Source organism: Erythrolamprus reginae, chromosome 1 (genome assembly GCF_031021105.1).
Source record: "Erythrolamprus reginae isolate rEryReg1 chromosome 1, rEryReg1.hap1, whole genome shotgun sequence".
NCBI lineage: Eukaryota > Metazoa > Chordata > Lepidosauria > Squamata > Dipsadidae > Erythrolamprus > Erythrolamprus reginae.
The window spans coordinates 92,364,772-92,383,639 of record NC_091950.1 but is presented as its reverse complement, the minus strand read 5'-3'; the positions used below and the strand labels follow the sequence as shown (position 1 = coordinate 92,383,639).

Here is an 18,868-nt window from a genome sequence, read left to right as displayed (position 1 = left end):
CGAAGCACCTATGAAGGGTTAATTGCATTGAAAGAGTGGCAAGGTTATTTGCATTAAAAAGGAGAGGCCTGAGGCTCCTTATCTCATGAGCCCCTGACAGCTCTGGAGGTAGCAGAGCTTAGAAGAGACTAACAACTAGTAAAGAGATTCAGGTACTGGCCAGGCTTGCAGAATAATTTTTACAACGGTGCCTGCTCAGTTTTGTTTGATTTTATTTTCTCAGATTCTTAGACTACAGACTGTCCAAATCTGGCACGACTGGCAGGATCTAAAGAGGACTTGCACGGAAGAGCCGCAGGCCATTGTGGCTATGGTTTTAGAAGCAAAGGTAAGACATTTACAGCACCATTTCATGTTTTTCTCTTGGAGGCTGCTTCCCATGTATTTTCTGCCCAGAAATAACAATTTCATTTGGTTCAGCGCCCGCTTTCTTTACGGTGGTCAGCCATTTCTAAATAGGCAAAAGGTGGAACTTTTTTTAAAAAAAAGAAAACTTTATTTATTTAATTTTTCAAAAAAAGATATCAATAATCAATAAGTCTACAGAGAGGGGCGGCATACAAATCTAATAATAAATAAATAAATAAATAAATAAATAAATAAATAAATAAATAAATAAATAAATATTGCACAGGATCAAAACCAATCTCTTATATCTGTTCAATTACTTGCTATTGATCTTTAACTTTACATTGTTTACACAAATTAATCGTGTTTACATAATTCTTATATTTGTAGGTACTTTCACATTGTATCATAGTTTTTTAATTTTTTCCCCCATCCAATTATACCATTTTTGTCAAGTATCGAAATATTCTTTTTCTTTTAAACCAATATAACAATTCTGTAGTAGAAAAGAACTAAAGAAGTAGTTGGGTATAGTGCAGTGATGGTGAACCTATGGCACGGGTGCCACAGGTGGAGCCATATCTACTGGCATGCGAGCCGTTGCCCTAGCTCAGTTCCAACGTGCATGTGTGTGCTGGCCAACTGATTTTTTGGCTCGCACAGATGCTCTCGGAGGGTGTTTTTGTCTTCCAGAGAACCTCTGGGGGAATGGGGGTGAGTGGTTTTACCCTCCCCTGCTCCGTGGAAGCCTTTGGAGCCTGGGGAGGGTGAAACATGAACCTACTGGGCCCACCAAAAGTTGGGAAACAGTCCATTTCTGGCCTCCGAGGACATCCAGGGGGAAGTGGAAGCTATTTTCACCCTCCCTGGGGATGGAATTATGGGTGTGGGCACTCACACATGCACGATAGCACGCATGCACGCTCTTTCGGCACCGAAGAGAAAAAAGTTTCGCCGTCACTGGTATAGTGGTTCAATGCATTACTAGGCTAGAACCTGAGAGACCTTGGGCACAAAGCCATCTGATCTGAGTGATTTTAGGCCAGTCTTAGCCTTGAGAAGAAAATAATGGAAAACCAATTTCAGGAAAACCTGGCAAGGGAACTGCAGGGGCTTAACCAGGCAGTGGCCAAGGAGCAGAGATTCTGACCTTTACCATGATTTTTGCTTAACAATTAGAGAAATAACTTTGTTCTATATCCAGTTGGGTTTCTCTGCATGTTGTCTTGGAACAGGAAGTCCCTGTCAGGCCCAAAACCATTATGTGAAGTTAGAGGCTTTGGGCCTACCAGGGACTTCCTGTTCCAAGACAGGAAGTCCCGTCAGCAGAGATGGCTTTCATCAGGTTCTGACCAGTTCTGGAGAACCTGTAGTGGAAATTTTGAGTAGTTCAGAGAACTGGTAGTGGAAATTGTGAGTAGCTCGAAGAACAGGTAGTGGAAATTTGGAGTAGTTCGGAGAACCAGTAGCAGAAATTTAGAGTAGTTCGGAGAACTGGTAAATACCACCTCTAACTGCCCCCACTCCCATCTATTCTTTGCCTCCCGATTGCCAGCTGATTGGGAGGAAATTGGGATTTTGAAGTAATCTTCCCCTAGAGTTAGGAGGGAATGGAGATTTTACAGTATCCTTCCTCTGCCATGCCCACCAAACCACACCCATCAAGCCACGGCCACAGAACCTGTAGTTTTTTTTAAAAAAAATTGAAACCCACCACTGCCTGTCAGATACAACTGAAGGGCAAAAGCCTGGGGAAGGCCACCTGCAGAATAAATGGATAGCCTTGCCAAACACTTCTGTTTTTAAACTTTTCAATTTACAGTTTCTAAGTGCTCTTTATTTTTATTGCAGGATTATGAACTATGTGAAGAATGGGGCCACTTGTATTCTATCCCGAGGGATAATTTGATCAATCTTCACCAGGAGCACCTCCTTCATTTGTTGGAGATGGGAGATATGGAAAAAGCTCTCCAGGTAACTGGTCTCTCAGGTATTCCAGGATTCTTTCTTTTGTGTCCAAAAGGGACATGTGCTTCTAAGATTGGGTGCTATTTTGTTGTTGTTGTTTTTTCCTTCAATGGCCAAAATGCTTGACTTCAGATATAGAGTAGCATGGGGTTGCTGCAGTGTTGCCCAGAGACGCTGAGCGATTTGTAAATATTTCATTAGGAAAGCAAAATTATTATTATATGCTGTCTTATTGCTGTTAGCCGCCCCGAATCTTCGGAGAGGGGCGGCATACAAATCCAATCAATCAATCAATTAATAAAATAAAATAATATAAAATAAAATAAAATAAAATAATAAAATAATATAATATAATAAAATAAAATAAATAAATAAATAGTAAAATGTCGAGCTAATTTTCCGAGCGATGAATCTCAGAAATAAAAGTTTGTGACAGTGATTATGAGCCTGTAGTACAATAGGCAGAGAGAAATGCAAGAGTTTAGGCCAGTGATAGGGAACCTTTTTTGGCTCGGAGGCCAAAAGAGTGTGAGCATACACAATAGCATGTGCATTTGTGCCCACACCCATAATGCAATGCCTTCCCTCCATGCATGCGCATAACTCCCACACTGCCCTCTGTGCATTGCACAACCCCTGCACTGCCTCTCCCCTGCGCATACCCACAGGCCTCACTGAAGCCTCCGGACTACCGGTAGGCCTTTTGGGCTGTTTTTAGCCATCCCCAGGGTTCATGAGGCTTTCCTGAAGCGTGAAGAGAGCGAAAAAAGCCCCCCCAAAAGGCTGAAAATCAGCTGACTAGCGCTCACATGTGCCCTGGAACTGACATAGGGCAGTGCCTTTCACGCCCTAAGATGTGGCTTCACGTGCCACCTGTGGCACCTGTGCCATAGGTTCGCCATCACTGCTTTAGGCTATGACACTATTTCCGTATGACACTATGAAATAACACTAGATGACCAGTCACAACAGTTATTGATAATAACTATCCTTAGTTCTATATTCCTTATTTGGGCATGTGTCCTTAGAAAGAATTGTGGTCTCAGTTAAATAATAATGGCTGTGGATATGTTTTAGTCCCTGTGTGTAAGTGTGTGTGTATGCATGTTCATGCGTATGCGAATGTGTGTGAGAGAGTGTCAATTTATTTATTGCTTTGATTGATTTGATTGATTTGATTTGATTGATTGGATTGATTTGATTTGATTTGATTGATTTGATTTGATTGATTTGGTTGATTTGGTTGATTTGGTTGATTTGGTTGATTTGGTTGATAGATTGATTGATTGATTGATTTGTATGTCGCCAGACTCGGGGCGGCTAACAACAGTGATAAAAAACAGCATGTAACAATCCAATACTAAACAACTAAAAAAGCCCTTATTATAAAAACCAAACATACATACAAACATACCATGCGTAAATTGTAAGGCCTAGGGGGAAAGAATATCTCAGTTCCCCAATGCCTGACGGCAGAGGTGGGTTTTAAGAAGCTTACGAAAGGCAAGGAGGGTGGGGGCAATTCTAATCTCTGGGGGGAGTTGGTTCCAAAGGGCCGGGGCCGCCACAGAGAAGGCTCTTCCCCTGGGTCCCGCCAAACGACATTGTTTAGTTGATGGGAGCCGGAGAAGGCCCACTCTGTGGGACCTAACTGCTAGACTTACTTTGTATCTACATTGTTATTTTACAAATAAGCTATTTAAATGCGTAGCAAGTATTTTGAGTTTGCAGCGTAACACTTAATATGAGAATGTGTATGCAGGAAGGTGAAAGAATTCGCTTCAAGTAGTTCTGACATGGTGGAGGAAACTGATTAAGGCAGAGATTATTGTCTAAATTGGGTAAGACTTTGAAAAATATTTCGCCTTAGAAAGGGAGAAGGTAGACCTGCCTAAACAATGTCGTCTGGCGGGACCCAGGGGAAGAGCCTTCTCTGTGGTGGCTCTGACCCTCTGGAACCAGCTCCCCCCTGAGATTAGGATTGCCCCCACCCTCCTTGCCTTTCGTAAACTCCTTAAAACCCACCTCTGCCGTCAGGCATGGGGGAATTGAAACATCTCCCCCTTGCCCATGTTGTTTTGGTGTTTGATTGATTGTGTGCTTCTTTTTTATATATATTGGGGTTGCTTTTATGAATTTTTTAAGCTAAAACTGTAATTAGATTTTTAATTATTAGATTTGTCACTACATACTGTTTTTGCCATTGTTGTGAGCCGCCCTGAGTCTGTGGAGAGGGGCGGCATATAAATCCAATAAATCTAATCTAATCTAATCTAGGCAGCGCAATATATTGTGTTGGTGTGTGTTGTGATTCAGTCTGAGGCTCCTCAGGGAACGGCTGGAACTCTGCCGGCTCCATGCTCAGAGGGGGAGGACGAGGAACAGGAGGAGGAGGAGGACCAGGCAGACGGGGAAGAGGAATGTCAGGACGAGGAGGAGGGAGAACAGCCTGAGACCCCCGGGGGGAAGCCCTCCCCAGCGAGTAGCCTGGAGTCATTAGATGAGGATGCACAAGCCATCATAGATATGAGGCAGAGAAGGGCAGCACAACGAAGGGGACAATTAGCCAGGTATTTCCATCCCTAATAGGCAACAGCTGGGTTTGGGTGTGGTTCTCCTCAGAAAGGTTGAAAAGGCAGGCCCGCCCTTCCTGTATTGTGGAGAGTTATCTTTTGGGAGTCCTGTGACCTTGCTTCGATCCTTGGCGTCTCTGACTCTGGCTTGTGGCCTCGAAGGCTGAAAACTTGGGGGAGGCATGGGTTTTATTATCTACAGTGGTGTGTGTGCCAGCAAGAAGCCTGTTGTATTGTCTGGCCGTCGTGACTCTTCTGTGAAGCTTCATAGCATTCCAGTTTGTAAGAACAGTTTTTGTTATCTGTGTTTGTTTTCAAAGATATAAAATGACTTTGCTTTTTACCAGCGTGTCTGGCTACTCTTTTTAGTTGGTGTTGACGTCTGGGGGAACCCAGACAGAACAGTGTGATCCATTAAAATCTGTATAAAGTTGTGTATGTCTGTAACAATGTTTTGCAGCTCTTGCAAAGGATAGATGACCCAGACATTCAGTTTGTCATAAGTGAACGGTGTCTTGATAGATATCCTAACTTAGCAGCTTCCCATTTCCTTGCGGATTATCTCACAACATACTTCAACCAGCACCTGACGGTTATGCGCCAGAATGAAATTCAAGCTCTTTATGTGGGATCCAAGGTAAGGAACAGAGACGACTCCAAGAACTGGCTGCAAGGCTGTTGTTTTCTACTTTTAATTTGCAATTTTTTTTCTTGGTAGATACTATATTTCTTTCTCTCCTTTTTCAAGGTACTGCTGACTCTTCCTGAGCCTTCTCGGTCTAACTATTCCCACCTCTCCTGCAAGCCGCTCCTCATGCTGGAACAATTATTGATGAACATGAAAGTGGATTGGGCAGCTGTGGCTGTGCAGATGTTGCACCAGCTCTTGGTTGGCCAGAAGATAGGCTTCAGCACAGGAGACATTGATGCGTTGCTCTCCAACTATGCTGGGAAAGCTCTTGACTTTCCATTTTCTCTAAGAGAGAAGAGATCAGGTGACTATATTTTGAAAAATCTCCCATCGGTGAGGATGAAAAACCAAGTTTTTTATAGCTCCACTGGAAAACCACAGGCAGCTTTTCAGTCTATCATAAAATATTTCCAGAACTGTTAATTTATTTAGAGAATAAACAGGAGAGTACCACATTTGTGTTTCTCCCATACTCATAGTTCATTGTTTAAAAGTTTCCTGTTTCATTAGTGTTGCTGTTTTCTGCTTTGTATTGCAGACAGGTAAATGAGTCAGACTTTTGTCTTCACTCAGATTCCCTCCCCCACTTTAATCCTGAAGATAAAAATCCTCAAAATGTGATTAGTGTGAGAAAACAATTGGTGTACGTGCTTCCTGCACCTTGAGCCACTTTACTCAATCTTGAAATCTTGCAGAATTCTATGGGCTTCATTGCACAAAACTCTCAACAGTACATGAATTATAAGAGTTGAGCTACTTGGGAAATTGAGAAAGTTGTAATTTATTTATTTATTTATTCATTCATTCATTCATTCATTAATTTATTTATTAGATTTGTATTTATTGTAATAGGTGCTGGGACCCGATATGGAAACTAATATTTCTTCTATCTCATGGTCTTTGAAAAGTTAACTTTATTACAACAGAAATCACTATTGCTACTGCTTCTTATATAGCAAAGCCTGCAATTATAAAGCAAAAGAAATAAGTTAAGGAGATGTCTTCTTTTGGGAAAAACAGGGTAGCGTATGTATATCTGTGTGCATGTATGCATATAGATATACAGTATACACTGCTCCAAAAAAAAAGGAACACTTAAACAGCACAATAATAACTCCAAGTAAATCAAACTTCTGTGAAATCAAACTGTCGTCTTAGGAAATAACACTGATTGACAATCAAGTTCACATGCTGTTGTGCACATTCAACTTTGTACAGAACAAAGTATTCAATTAGAATATTTCATTCATTCAGATCTAGGATGTGTTATTTGAGTGTTACCTTTATTTTTTTGAGCAGTATATTTATTTTCTCTTGAGAGCAGGCATCATAATTTCATTTTTTAATGTGTGCCAATGTGTTAACAGAAAAAAATGACAATAAAAGTTATTGATCTGCAATCTGTATAAAATATTTTGTCACTTCTGTCACATGAGCTTTTCAACAAGTTTGAGTAATTGTTTTTTAACTCAGTTGATCTAATCTTTACAGATAAATATAAATTGCTCAGTTTCTTAACAGCATTTTCTTTTTGTCTTAGATTCTCTTATTCTGATTCAAGAGAGTTTGTGTCCAGGATCTGAAAGTGACACCTTATCTAAGTCAGAGTCAACAGAACATTTTCCATCTAGCTCCCCTGGTGAGAGAAGGCCTTAACACTCAAACTCTTTTCTTTCTCTTTTATTTTTATTTTTCTAATTGCTTTTATGACTGGAGGAAAAAAAATAACAATTTATACAAAGTGCTGCTACTCTCCCAAGGCCTCCCTGGCAGTTCTCTCCGGCCTTGGGTTAAGGTATTTGGAGCCACTTGATGGATATGTTTGTACTTGTTTTCGATGTTGGTTGAGTTCACTAGCTTGCTTTCTATTTTCTGTATTTTATGGTATACAGTGATCCCTCGAGTTTCGCGATCTCGATCTTCGCGAAACGCTATATCGCGATTTTTCCACCCGATGACGTCACTCTCTTCCTTTCTTTCTCATCTTTCTTTCTCTCTCTCTTTCTCTATCTTGCTTCTTCCTCTCTCACACTCTCTTCCTCTCTCTCTCATCTTTCTTTCCTTCTCTCTCTTTCTCTATCTCTCCCCCTCTTGCTGGCGGGCGGTGGGCGGGCGAGCGGGGGCATCAGCGAGGAGCCGGGGTTTCCCCTTTGCGTGGGCAGCTGGGAAACCCCGATCTTCGTCTGCTCGCTGCTGCTGCGCCGAGCAGATCAGCTGCTGGGCGGCCGAAGGAACCTTCCCTGGGTCTTCCCCCTCTTGCTGGCGGGCGGGCGAGCGGCGGGCATCAGCGAGGAGCCGGGGTTTCCCCTTTGCGTGGGCGGCCGGGAAGACCCAGGGAAGGTTCCTTCGGCCGCCCAGCAGCTGATCTGCTCGGTAGCGCAGCAGCAGCGAGGAGCCGAATCGGGGTTTCCCCTTTGCGTGGGTGGCGGGGAACGCGAACTCCACCATCTACGCATGTGCGGCCATAGAAAAAAAGGGCGCGCATGCGCAGATGGTGTTTTTACTTCCGCAACCCTACATCGTGAAAAATCGATTATCGCGAGGGGTCTTGGAACGGAACCCTCGCGATAATAGAGGGATCACTGTAGTTATTCTATATTGCTACATTGTGCTTCACCCAGAATTGATCTGGAGTCCGCCAGTATTTAAATTCAGTAAAGCATCTAGGGTTAAAAATGGTGATGTTCAGATTTTTTTCATAAACTCCATACTATTTTCCCCAAAATAAGACATCCCCTGATAATAAGCCCAATCAGGCTTTTAAATGCATGGCAATAAGGCCAAGTGCTTATTTCAGGGTTCAAAAAAATATAAGACAGGGTCTTATTTTCAGGGAAACTTGGTATATTTAATCTTACAGTTGTTTATCTCAAAGGTCAACCATGACCTAGATAATTGAGAATCTCCATAGACAATTGTAATTTTTCAGTTTTGCTATTCAAATGGCAACAAGTCCATTTTCTTTTCATGATGTAATCTAAGCAGCTTTTAACTCATCTGCAACAATTTTCATCCTGGTAAATTTGCTAATTTTCTGCGCAGTAAATTACAAATATAGGTATTTGTTTTTCTGGGAAGCCTGTACTTTTCATTTAAATGTGAACATATAATTCCCCGGTTATCGGCTGGATTGTTTCCAAGCAAAACCTTGATGACAAATTAATATTTCAGTTTCCCAAGTTTGTTGGAGGCAAAGAAAAATATTTTTCAAGATGCCAGTAGGAGTTTTCTGTGCATATGCGAACATATATTTCCTTTTCTTAAAAACTAGATGAATCAAAGCAAATTTCCTTATGTAAAACTCCAAAAGGAAATGTTTAGGGAGGAAAAAATAGTTTGCTTCTATTGTCATTCTTCCTATGATTTTTAGACATTCTTGATTTGGATAAAAACCTACTCTTCCATTCAAATAAATGTGAATGCAATGCTGATGGAACATATATTCATATATGTTGTCTGCAAGACAACCTTATATAACTGGAGAGCTGAACCTTCTTTCTGCTGGTAATGGGGGACAGATTTTTTAAGGATGATGTGTTCTGCAATAGAACATCCAACACATTATCTAGTCTTTATGATAACAGCAATTCAATTATTCACTGGCTTTAGCTTACCGTTTCTGTATCTTTTAGATACAACACATTCTTCCACCCCAGGAGAGAAAAGCCTCCAGCAAACTGCCTCAGCTCAGGACTTTGTGCCACCAGAGAAACCCCCACCAAAAGAGCAGTGGATCCCAGATGACACAGAAGTCACATGCATGGTTTGCAAAACAGAACGCTTCACAATGGTAATTGAATTCCAGAACTGAGCCTTTGAATGAGTATTTTGTCTAATGTCTTTGGAGAACTTTATATAGCACTTTTCAGTCAAATCGGTCACTGCTTACAAAGGATGCTAAGAATAGGTTTCTTGTGTGGATTAAACAGTAGCTGCAGGAATGCGGTTTCTCATTCGAATATCTTCTTTTGTGTCTCAGTTTAATAGAAGGCATCACTGCAGACGTTGTGGGCGGCTGGTGTGCAGATCCTGTTCTACCAAGAACATGGTTGTGGAAGCTTGTAAGGAAAACCCAGCTCGCGTGTGTGACCAGTGCTACAGTTATTTCAACAAGGAATCTGCAACAACTACATTCCATGACTCAGACATGTGTGTAAAGAATTTTTCACAACCTTCTCTTCTTTGAAATAATAGTTCTCAGCGTGAGAACCTGTTTTACTGCAGATTCCATAATTCCTGATGACTGTAGTGACAAGGGATTCTGCAGACTTTAGTTTATAAGGCACCAGGGTTTTTTGGGAGGGCTGTGTGTATAACTGTATTAAATGACTATATTATTGTTGTCTATAAATATAGCTTTCTTTATTACTTTTTAAAATGGCTACATTTTGTGCAGGAACATACCTCTTCACATTTTTCTTTGTTTGTTTGTGAATGATGGTTATGATAGTTCATGAATGAAATGGGCATTGTTTAAAAGCTTGGGAAAGAAGAAGAATGAACATGTTAGAGCAGTGGTTCTCAACCTGGGGGGTTGGGCACCCTTTGGGAGTCGAACAACTGTTCCACAGGGGTCGCCTAAGACCATGGGAAAAGACAAATTTGGTGTTAGGAACTAAAGCTTCTTTTCTGGCGCCTTGGAACATATTTTACAATCTGGCGAATGAGATATTTACAGTGACCTCTGACCTCTCTGCCAATCAGCTTAAAGTTCTGTTGGGAGAATTGGTGCTAGACTTATGGTTGGGGGTCACCACAACATGTGGAACTGTATTAAGGTGTCGCGGCATTAGAAAGGTTGAGAACCACTGGGTTAGAGGCTTTTTTAGGAGGCCACTAATAGACTCTTAGAATTATGAAAAGAGATCTCTTCTTCCCAGCATACATTTATGTATGTACAAATCTTATCTTGCCTTTTCTGAGAGAATCTGAGTGTACATAAAACTACAAATTAACAAGATTAATTAATAAAACAATGCTGAAAATATTATAACAGTAGTACTCTCCCCCTCCTATGTAAAATAACAACACCATTAGAAGTAACATATCTGCCCTGAAAAATCTTTACAGTAATTCTTCATCTTGAAGCAAATTGAAATTATAGTATGAATTAATTAGATGATTACCGGGAACAAACCTGTACATATTTTCTCTTCCACTTAAGAAGAAACTATTAGTAGAACAATGCATACAAATTAAAAGAGGTACATATATTTGTTTTCTGTAGTGCATCAATCTACAACCTTGGGGGATCAGTGGGAGAGGAAGAAAGAATAGTTCAGTATGAGTAGCTGGTGCATGCACAAGTGCCCACAACTCCATTTGCGCAAGTGGAGCTTCAGAAAATGGAAGCTCCATTTGCACATAAATGGAGTTTTGCATGCATAAGTACATGTGCATGCTCTCCTGCCATTTCCGTGGCCCAGTTCTGAGTGGACCGTGGTCCGGTAATGGCCCAGGGGTTGGGGAACCCTGCTTTGATGGTTCTGCATACAGCAAGAGGATAATTTTCAAACAATTGCTATGATTCTTCCAGGAGAGCTGCTGTGTTCATGGGCTTTATAGAGTCTTCATTGCCAGGACTTTTCTTTAGTGGAGGAACCAGTTTTAAGGAGGGGGAAAACCCATGTGGTTTAATTTAATTTTATTAACTACTGACTGCAGTATTCAAATTTTATACATTTTTTCAAACTTATTCGAATGGATGTGAAGCATCTTTCTTTTCTTTTTCGTAGTTCCAATGAAGAGGATCAGAATCAAGAAGGTGAGGACATGTTCATAATTCTACATCTTTCTCTGGCACTTGCCTATAAGTAACTAAAAATAGAATTCTTTATTGGCCAAGTATGATTGGACACACAAGGAATTTGTCTTTGGTATATATGCTCTCAGTGGACCTAAGGAGAATAAAATACATTTATCAATAATAAAAAGACACAGCACTTAGTGATAGTCAAGGTTACCAATAAGCTATCGTACTAGGAAACAAATAAAAACAATATAAATTGAAAGATATAAGCAACATGGTTATAGTAATGAGTATTGGATTATTATTGTATGCTGTTTTATGATTGCTGTTAGCCGCCCCGAATCTTCGGAGAGGGGCGGCATATAAATCCAATCAATCAACCAATAAATAAATAAATAAATAAATGAGTGGGAAGAGCTAGATACTAGTAAGGAAGAGAATAGTAATAGTAATACAGCCATCGTAAATTATTTTATGGTGTTGTGGGAATTAGTTGTTAAGCAGAGTGTTGCAAGATGCAAGAAAAACCTTGTTGCATCTTAACAAGCAATCAACAAATCAATTATTGTAGAAATGTAAACCTTCTGGTCTGTGTTGCTACAGGACTAAGAAAACATGAAAATAATTAAACTAGCTGCCTCCTAAAAATATTTCAAGATTAGAAAGCGGAACCATGATTCTTTGTGCTTGATTAAAAATTCCTTAGTCTAAAAAATACTTTTTATAAAGAGATACTAATCAAATAAATAATTTTGCAAATGTTTCAAGGCTGCCAGAAACAAAACAGAGCAAGAAAATATCATCAGAATAAACTCAAGAGAAAAAGCAATGGATAGCATATTTGTCCCTAGTTAGTAAATTCAGGAATGAAGTTTTTTAAAGAAAAAACTGTTAGGAATTTAGCCATCATGTCCCTCTTAGTGTTTTATTCCTGGATTAACATGAGAAACACAATGCTTATGCCAAAGTCAGATTTTTTAAAAGGCAGAGTATGTAGGGGGATTGGGGGAGTTTTTGGAATACGCCATAAGAAAAACATGTTCATTGCAATGAGTGAAAAAATATAAAAGTTTAATGAAAAATACCATGTGCCAAGCTACTGTGCTATCAAGGTGTATTATTCCACCAGCTCGCTAAGCTATTTGTGAAATGTGGTTTTTTAACCTGAGCTCATCTTAAAATGTGTTTTATGTTGTTCTTCATAGCAATTGTATCTTCTGATAATGAATGCTCAGATTGCTCTGCAGTGGTACAAATACCAAAGCCAGCAGAATTTGAATGGCAGCTTTCTTTAACGGAAGAAGACAATAAAATGGTGCGCAGTGAATTCTTTTATGAACAGGCAAGTTCTCCCAAATTGCTTTCCCTGTGGTCTCCTAGGACAGGCAGAAAAGACCAAGAGGGATTACTGAGGTTTTATAAAATTACTGAAACAGTAACTTTCAAGGAATGAACAATGGATTTGCCAGATCTCTAGATTATTGCATTGCAGAATAGTTGGATATTGTTGATTATTGGTTTGTTATGTTTTAATTTTTGTAAACTGTCTTAAAGTCCATCTGAACTGAAGTGGGAGTAAACTGGATGGATGGATGGATGGATGGATGGATGGATGGATGGATGGATGGATGGAAGGAAGGAAGGAAGGAAGGAAGGAAGGATGGATGGTAGGTAGACAAAGAGACTATCTCTCTGAAACCTGAGTGAAGAATTATTACTTCCTTGCCGTTTAAAGTAGAGAATATTCTGTAAGTCTGTTGGGCTTTGTCTCATGACTTGTTCCACCTAACCTATGTGGAGCTCTTTTGGCCTCATCCACCAGCAGAGATAGTCACTCATTCTTTTTTCCTCTTTATTTCTTTCCCTGTTCTAATATCCAGGCTCCTAGTGCATCCTTGTGTATCGCCATCTTCAAACTTCATTCTGACAACATTGCCTGTGGTCAGCAGTTGATAGACTATTGCTGCAAATTGTCTCGAAGCCTGGCAAACCCTGAAGTGGATGCTGGTCTCCTCATAGACATCATGAAACAGTTGCTTTTCAGTGCCAAAATGATGTTTGTAAAAGCTGGGAAGAGCCAGGAGTTAGCTCTTTGTGACAGGTAAGCTGTCAGTAGGTTTCCTGAATAACCTTTTCATTGTAATAATTTGTCTCTAATTAATCTTTTTGTAGAGTTTTGCAAGAAAAATCACAAGCAGCCTCACAAATAATGTCCTTGTATATTGTATGCTGTATATTACCATATTTTTGGATTATATGCTGTATATTACCATATTTTTGGATTATAAATGCACTTTTCCCCCCTTAAAAGAAGGTGGAAATGTTGTGCATCTTATACACTGAATACAGCCATTTTTGGCCTCCAGAAACCCTGCCATGCACAGGGTTTTTCACAAAAATGGGGGCAAGAGGATTTGGGAGGCCTGTAGAGTGATCCTGTGGGGTGGGAAGGGGAGGGCAAAAACTTCTTTTGTTATTGTTGTAATCTTGGTACGTCTTATATTCCAGTGTGTCTTATAGTCCGAAAAATATAATTATAATTATAATAATTTATTAGACTTGTATGCTGCCCCTCTCCGAAGACTCGGGGCAGCTCCCAACAATAATGGAACAATACAGATACAAATCTAATAATTAAAACTATAACTAAAACCCTTTACCTTAAAAAAAAAGTATGGTATATTTCAGAGGTTTTTTGCAGAGTTTATGACTTACATACTTTAAAAATGTCCAAATCTGTCTTGCCATGTGAGAGAATATATCTGTGCAAACTTTTGCACAGAGAAAGAACCAATTCACTAACTTGCTCACTTTCAGCCAATTTAGTTGCTATTAACTATCCCGGGCTTTTGATTTTAGCACATACTTATATTGAAGAGATATACAGCTGAACCATCTATGCAGCTAGTAAAATGGACCCTGTTATATTTAGTCCTAAGAAGAAATCTTAATGCTTCAAGAAATCTTAATGTGTTATTGCCTCAAAATTAGCCAATATGAAAGAAATAGTTGCAGCTGGGGTTTCTCGCAAGAATAAAATCAAGATGTGAGGCCTGAATTGTGTGTTATCCTAGATAAACTGTGAGCTCTTTTTAGGAGACAGCCTGAAAAGAAAGAAAAAATAGTATGCCTCCTGAGTGGCAAATTTCCTCTTGAAATTAAAATACAATTGAAGCTTTCAAGAACCAAATTGAGTAAAATGAATGAAATGCATTTCATTTGTTTCACTTTTTTCTTCTCACATCAGTTACCTCAGCAAAGTGGATGTGTTGAATATTTTAGTAGCTGCTGCGTATCGTCATGTACCATCTCTGGATCAGATATTAGAGCCTGCAGCAGTTAGTAGGCTAAGAAATCAACTTTTGCAAGCGGAATACTATCAACTGTCTGTGGAGGTAACAGAAATTATGTGATTGTGAAGTATAGCCAGTGGATTCTTAGCATAGTTCTGTCTTGGGAAAACATTTCTATTTAAAATAATTTTATCTTCATTCTCTTTCCTATCAAGGATTTTGAGTTAAGTTTTCAACCTTGGAAATCTTTTTTTTTGTTTTGATTCTAGATTAAGAAAAACTAATTATTGCTACAAAATAATAAATAGATTAATCAAATATAATTAACTGGTCAAATATTTTGAATGACTGGATCTGTAAGTTCTTTAATATGGTAAATGATTTAGCTTTACTAGATAAATGGTCAAAGCAATGGAAACTGCAATTTAATGTTTCCAAATGTAAAATAATGCACTTGGGGAAAAGGAATCCTCAATCTGAGTATTGTATTGGCAGTTCTGTGTTAGCAAAAACTTCAGAAGAGAAGGATTTAGGGGTAGTGATTTCTGACAGTCTCAAAATGGGTGAACAGTGCAGTCAGGCGGTAGGGAAAGCAAGTAGGATGCTTGGCTGCATAGCTAGAGGTATAACAAGCAGGAAGAGGGAGATTATGATCCCGCTATATAGAGTGCTGGTGAGACCACATTTGGAATACTGTGTTCAGTTCTGGAGACCTCACCTACAAAATATATTGACAAAATTGAACGGGTCCAAAGACGGGCTACAAGAATGGTGGAAGGTCTTAAGCATAAAACGTATCAGGAAAGACTTAATGAACTCCAACTGTATAGTCTGGAGGACAGAAGGAAAAGGGGGGACATGATCGAAACATTTAAATATGTTAAAGGATTAAATAAGGTCCAGGAGGGAAGTGTTTTTAATAGAAAAGTGAACACAAGAACAAGGGGACACAATCTGAAGTTAGTTGGGGGAAAGATCAAAAGCAACATGAGAAAATATTATTTTAGAGAAAGAGTAGTAGATCCTTGGAACAAACTTCCAGCAGACGTGGTTGATAAATCCACAGTAACTGAATTTAAACATGCCTGGGATAAACATATATCCATCCTAAGATAAAATACAGAAAATAGTATAAGGGCAGACTAGATGGATCATGAGGTGTTTTTCTGCCGTCAGTCTTCTATGTTTCTTTAAGATATTTATTGTCCCATTGTAAAATGTATTAGATACCATCTAATTTAATCTAATTTGTATTTTCTTTACTAATTATCAGGGATATTTGGAGCTTATGGCAAAACCTTCTCCTACTTCTACTTTAAGTTGAACTTTGGATTTTAGAGGCTGTGTGCTCAGCCTCTAAGCTACAGTTCTTTTACTATAAAGTGTGACTTAGCGCTAATGCTATTTTAAAAAGTTACTCAGTTTTTTTGAGATATTGAATAAGGTATTCTGCCATCTGAGTTTCAGTTTTGCTTCTTTGATAAGAAGAAAATATTATATTCTGAACAAAAATTCTCAATGTGATTTTCTTCTTTTTAGAGAAAAGTGTGTGTTTCTAACCTTTATTAGGCAAACAATACTTCTAATGATAGTCAGTAGGCTTTTGTTCTATCCATAAGGGTATAAACTTCTGATACATATGGACACTACAGTACTTCTAAAATGCTTTTCCGTTGTCTTGGTCAATATTTTTAAAATAAGTTAACTATAGTAAGTCTATGTTTTTTAAATAACGTAACTATAGTAAGAATGATTTTTTTTTAAAGTCATAATTCTTGGTGGTAACCTGGTTTTTAGGTGTCAACTAAGACTGGCCTGGACCCCGGTGGAGCATGGCATGCATGGGGCATGGCTTGCCTTAAAGCTGGAAACCTGACTGTTGCCCGAGAGAAGTTCAGTCGATGCTTAAAATCACCTCTTGACGTAAATCAGCTCAGTCTTGGTTCCCGTCTGGTTCAGGAAGTGGTTCAGTATCTAGAAACCACAGTGAAACCCATTCTTTCAGTGGTAAGGCTATACTTCCGCAGAAGGATTAGGGCAGTAATGGGCTCCTACGGGTACGTCCAGTACACAGAACTGATAGAAAAAGGCCAGGAAGGACGTCTTCGTGACGTCAAAGCTCCGCCCATGGAATTCCCTATTGGGATTCCCCACCTCCTTTCCAGCCTCCAGATCGGCCGAAAACGTCGCCACCGATTGCAAAAATGGCACTCTGCCGGGCGGCAGCACCCGGCTGTAACCTTCTGAAACAGCCGGGCACTTCTCGGTGGCCTCCGGAACCCAAACCCGAACTTCCGGGTTCGGCGTTCAGGAGAACGCCAAGAAGCCCCCCCGCTGTTTTAAAAGGTGACAGCTGGGCGGCGGCGCCCAGCGGAGTGCCATTTTGCGATCTGTGGTGGGTTCATAAGCCGAAAAAAGTTCGTAAGAAGAGGCTAAAAATTTCCGAACCCCGGGTTCGTATCACGAGGGGTTCGTATCACGAGGTACCACTGTATATATTTTTGTGTGCCCATGTGTAATATGTATGTACACATATGGCATATATACATAGAAGTAAATAGTATATTTTGGATGTTCACTAATAGTAAATAGATAGGGAAATTGTATCTCTTTGAGGCGAGAAGAGGCCAGGCACCCCAACCCCCAAACCCTTGATGTGAGTGACATCAAGTTGGCCATCTTTAAGCCATTTATGCCACCCCGCACACATGATTGTCAAGCCACTCCCACCTGGTCACATGGTCGTCAAGCCACACCCACAAAATAAGCCACACCCACAATGTGGTAATAAAAAAAATTGCAGCCCTTCACTGGTTTAGGGGCAGCATTGAATAATCTAGTCTTCACTGGGTTGTTAGGATAAAAGGCAAGACAATGACTCTGTGTTTGTTTCCATGAACTATTTGAAGAAAGCTGTGATTTTAAAAAAATTGTATTGGTATGTTTGTTTTAATTACCTGTATATCATGTCGATCAGTTGTAAATTAAGGTAAAAATGTGTACTTGAATATAAAACAAGATATGGCTCATTACTAAAACCTATCATTTTGTCAAAATATGACAGATTTCCTAAGAGAAGATTAACCAGAAATCTCTCATTGAGGAAGATTTGGGAAGGAGGAAATTATTTTTTCCCTTTTTTTCCTCAGTTTCGCAACAATTTCAGATCACCTTTTAAAAAAAAATTAGTAGTTGTGGTATACTTGGCCCATTTCCAAAAGGAGAAAAATTCTTTTGAGGGTGGTTCTGTCAATCAACATTATGAATTCAGCCTGTGACTTCTGATTGTCTCCCATAATAGCAGGATGATGACTATTTTGCCACTCTGAAAGAATTGGAAGCGATACTGAGGACACGAAGCCTGTCTGTGGAGATGACACCAGAGGGGAAGATGCAACACAACAGCTATTACCAAGAATGCCTTTTCTATTTGCACAATTATGGCACAAATCTAGCAATCATTAGTTTTTATATGAGGCATGACTGTATGAGGGAAGCACTGCTGCATTTGTTAAATAAGGTAAGGAAACTGCATTTTACTGGAATCTGATTAAGGACTTAGAAAATAAAGTCCATGCCTGTAAGTTGACCAAAACATGTTTCATAACTTCATGTATTCTGTTGGTTAAAAACCGGTATTTGGTTGGTTATATGGTTAATTGTTTTTGTTCACCCTTGTGATTTTTTTTTTCTTGGTGAATCGCCCATAGGAATGGGAGCGAGGGCGCAAGTCCATCAACGGTTTGTTCATTCATTTATCCATGTATTGAACTTACACTCAAATTAAATTATCTCTTGAAAATTTCACTTACAGATATCATTAAACAATTAAAGAACACCAAACTAAATGGCAAGAAAACTGAAAATAAATAAAAATAACAAAAATGTGCATTTTAATCAAACTTTTTCTTTGTCCAAATCATTGAAAGTGTTCTTTGGATGATACCACTTTTCCATGAACTAACACCTGTGTGTTTAGATATAATTCAGGTATCATACACACATACAAATTTAAACTCTTGGGTGAGCTCTAAAAAAATTGTTTGAATGAGTCTTTTGAATTAAGAAACTACTTGGTAGGAGCTGTCCTTTCCCTTAGTGCTGATTTCATTACCTGTTGTTATTTCTTTAATCCAGCTGTTAAAGTGTGGTGGAGAACAGAATAAAGAAAACTATTAGAAGGATGAAACTGATTGATATAGTTTGTTGTTGTTGAAGCTTCTGACAGTCTTCTTCCCCAATGTGT

At 39.4% G+C, this 18,868-nt stretch overlaps 1 protein-coding gene across 5 annotated transcripts in view; it reads left to right on the top strand.

Moving 5' to 3' along the window:
• ZFYVE26 (zinc finger FYVE-type containing 26) overlaps nt 1–18,868 on the top strand; it is a 72,714-nt gene that overhangs the window by 38,967 nt on the left and 14,879 nt on the right. For 4 of the 5 annotated variants that reach the window (XM_070758956.1, XM_070758976.1, XM_070758948.1 and 1 more), the window contains 13 exons: nt 224–328; nt 2,200–2,322; nt 5,350–5,526; nt 5,638–5,884; nt 7,121–7,219; nt 9,213–9,370; nt 9,560–9,729; nt 11,316–11,344; nt 12,535–12,671; nt 13,210–13,430; nt 14,577–14,724; nt 16,420–16,629; nt 17,924–18,142. In XM_070758956.1, coding sequence (XP_070615057.1) covers nt 224–328; nt 2,200–2,322; nt 5,350–5,526; nt 5,638–5,884; nt 7,121–7,219; nt 9,213–9,370; nt 9,560–9,729; nt 11,316–11,344; nt 12,535–12,671; nt 13,210–13,430; nt 14,577–14,724; nt 16,420–16,629; nt 17,924–18,142 — 2,043 coding nt within the window. The remainder of the gene's footprint in view (nt 1–223; nt 329–2,199; nt 2,323–5,349; nt 5,527–5,637; nt 5,885–7,120; nt 7,220–9,212; nt 9,371–9,559; nt 9,730–11,315; nt 11,345–12,534; nt 12,672–13,209; nt 13,431–14,576; nt 14,725–16,419; nt 16,630–17,923; nt 18,143–18,868) is intronic. The other variant, XM_070758966.1, reaches the window with a different exon arrangement.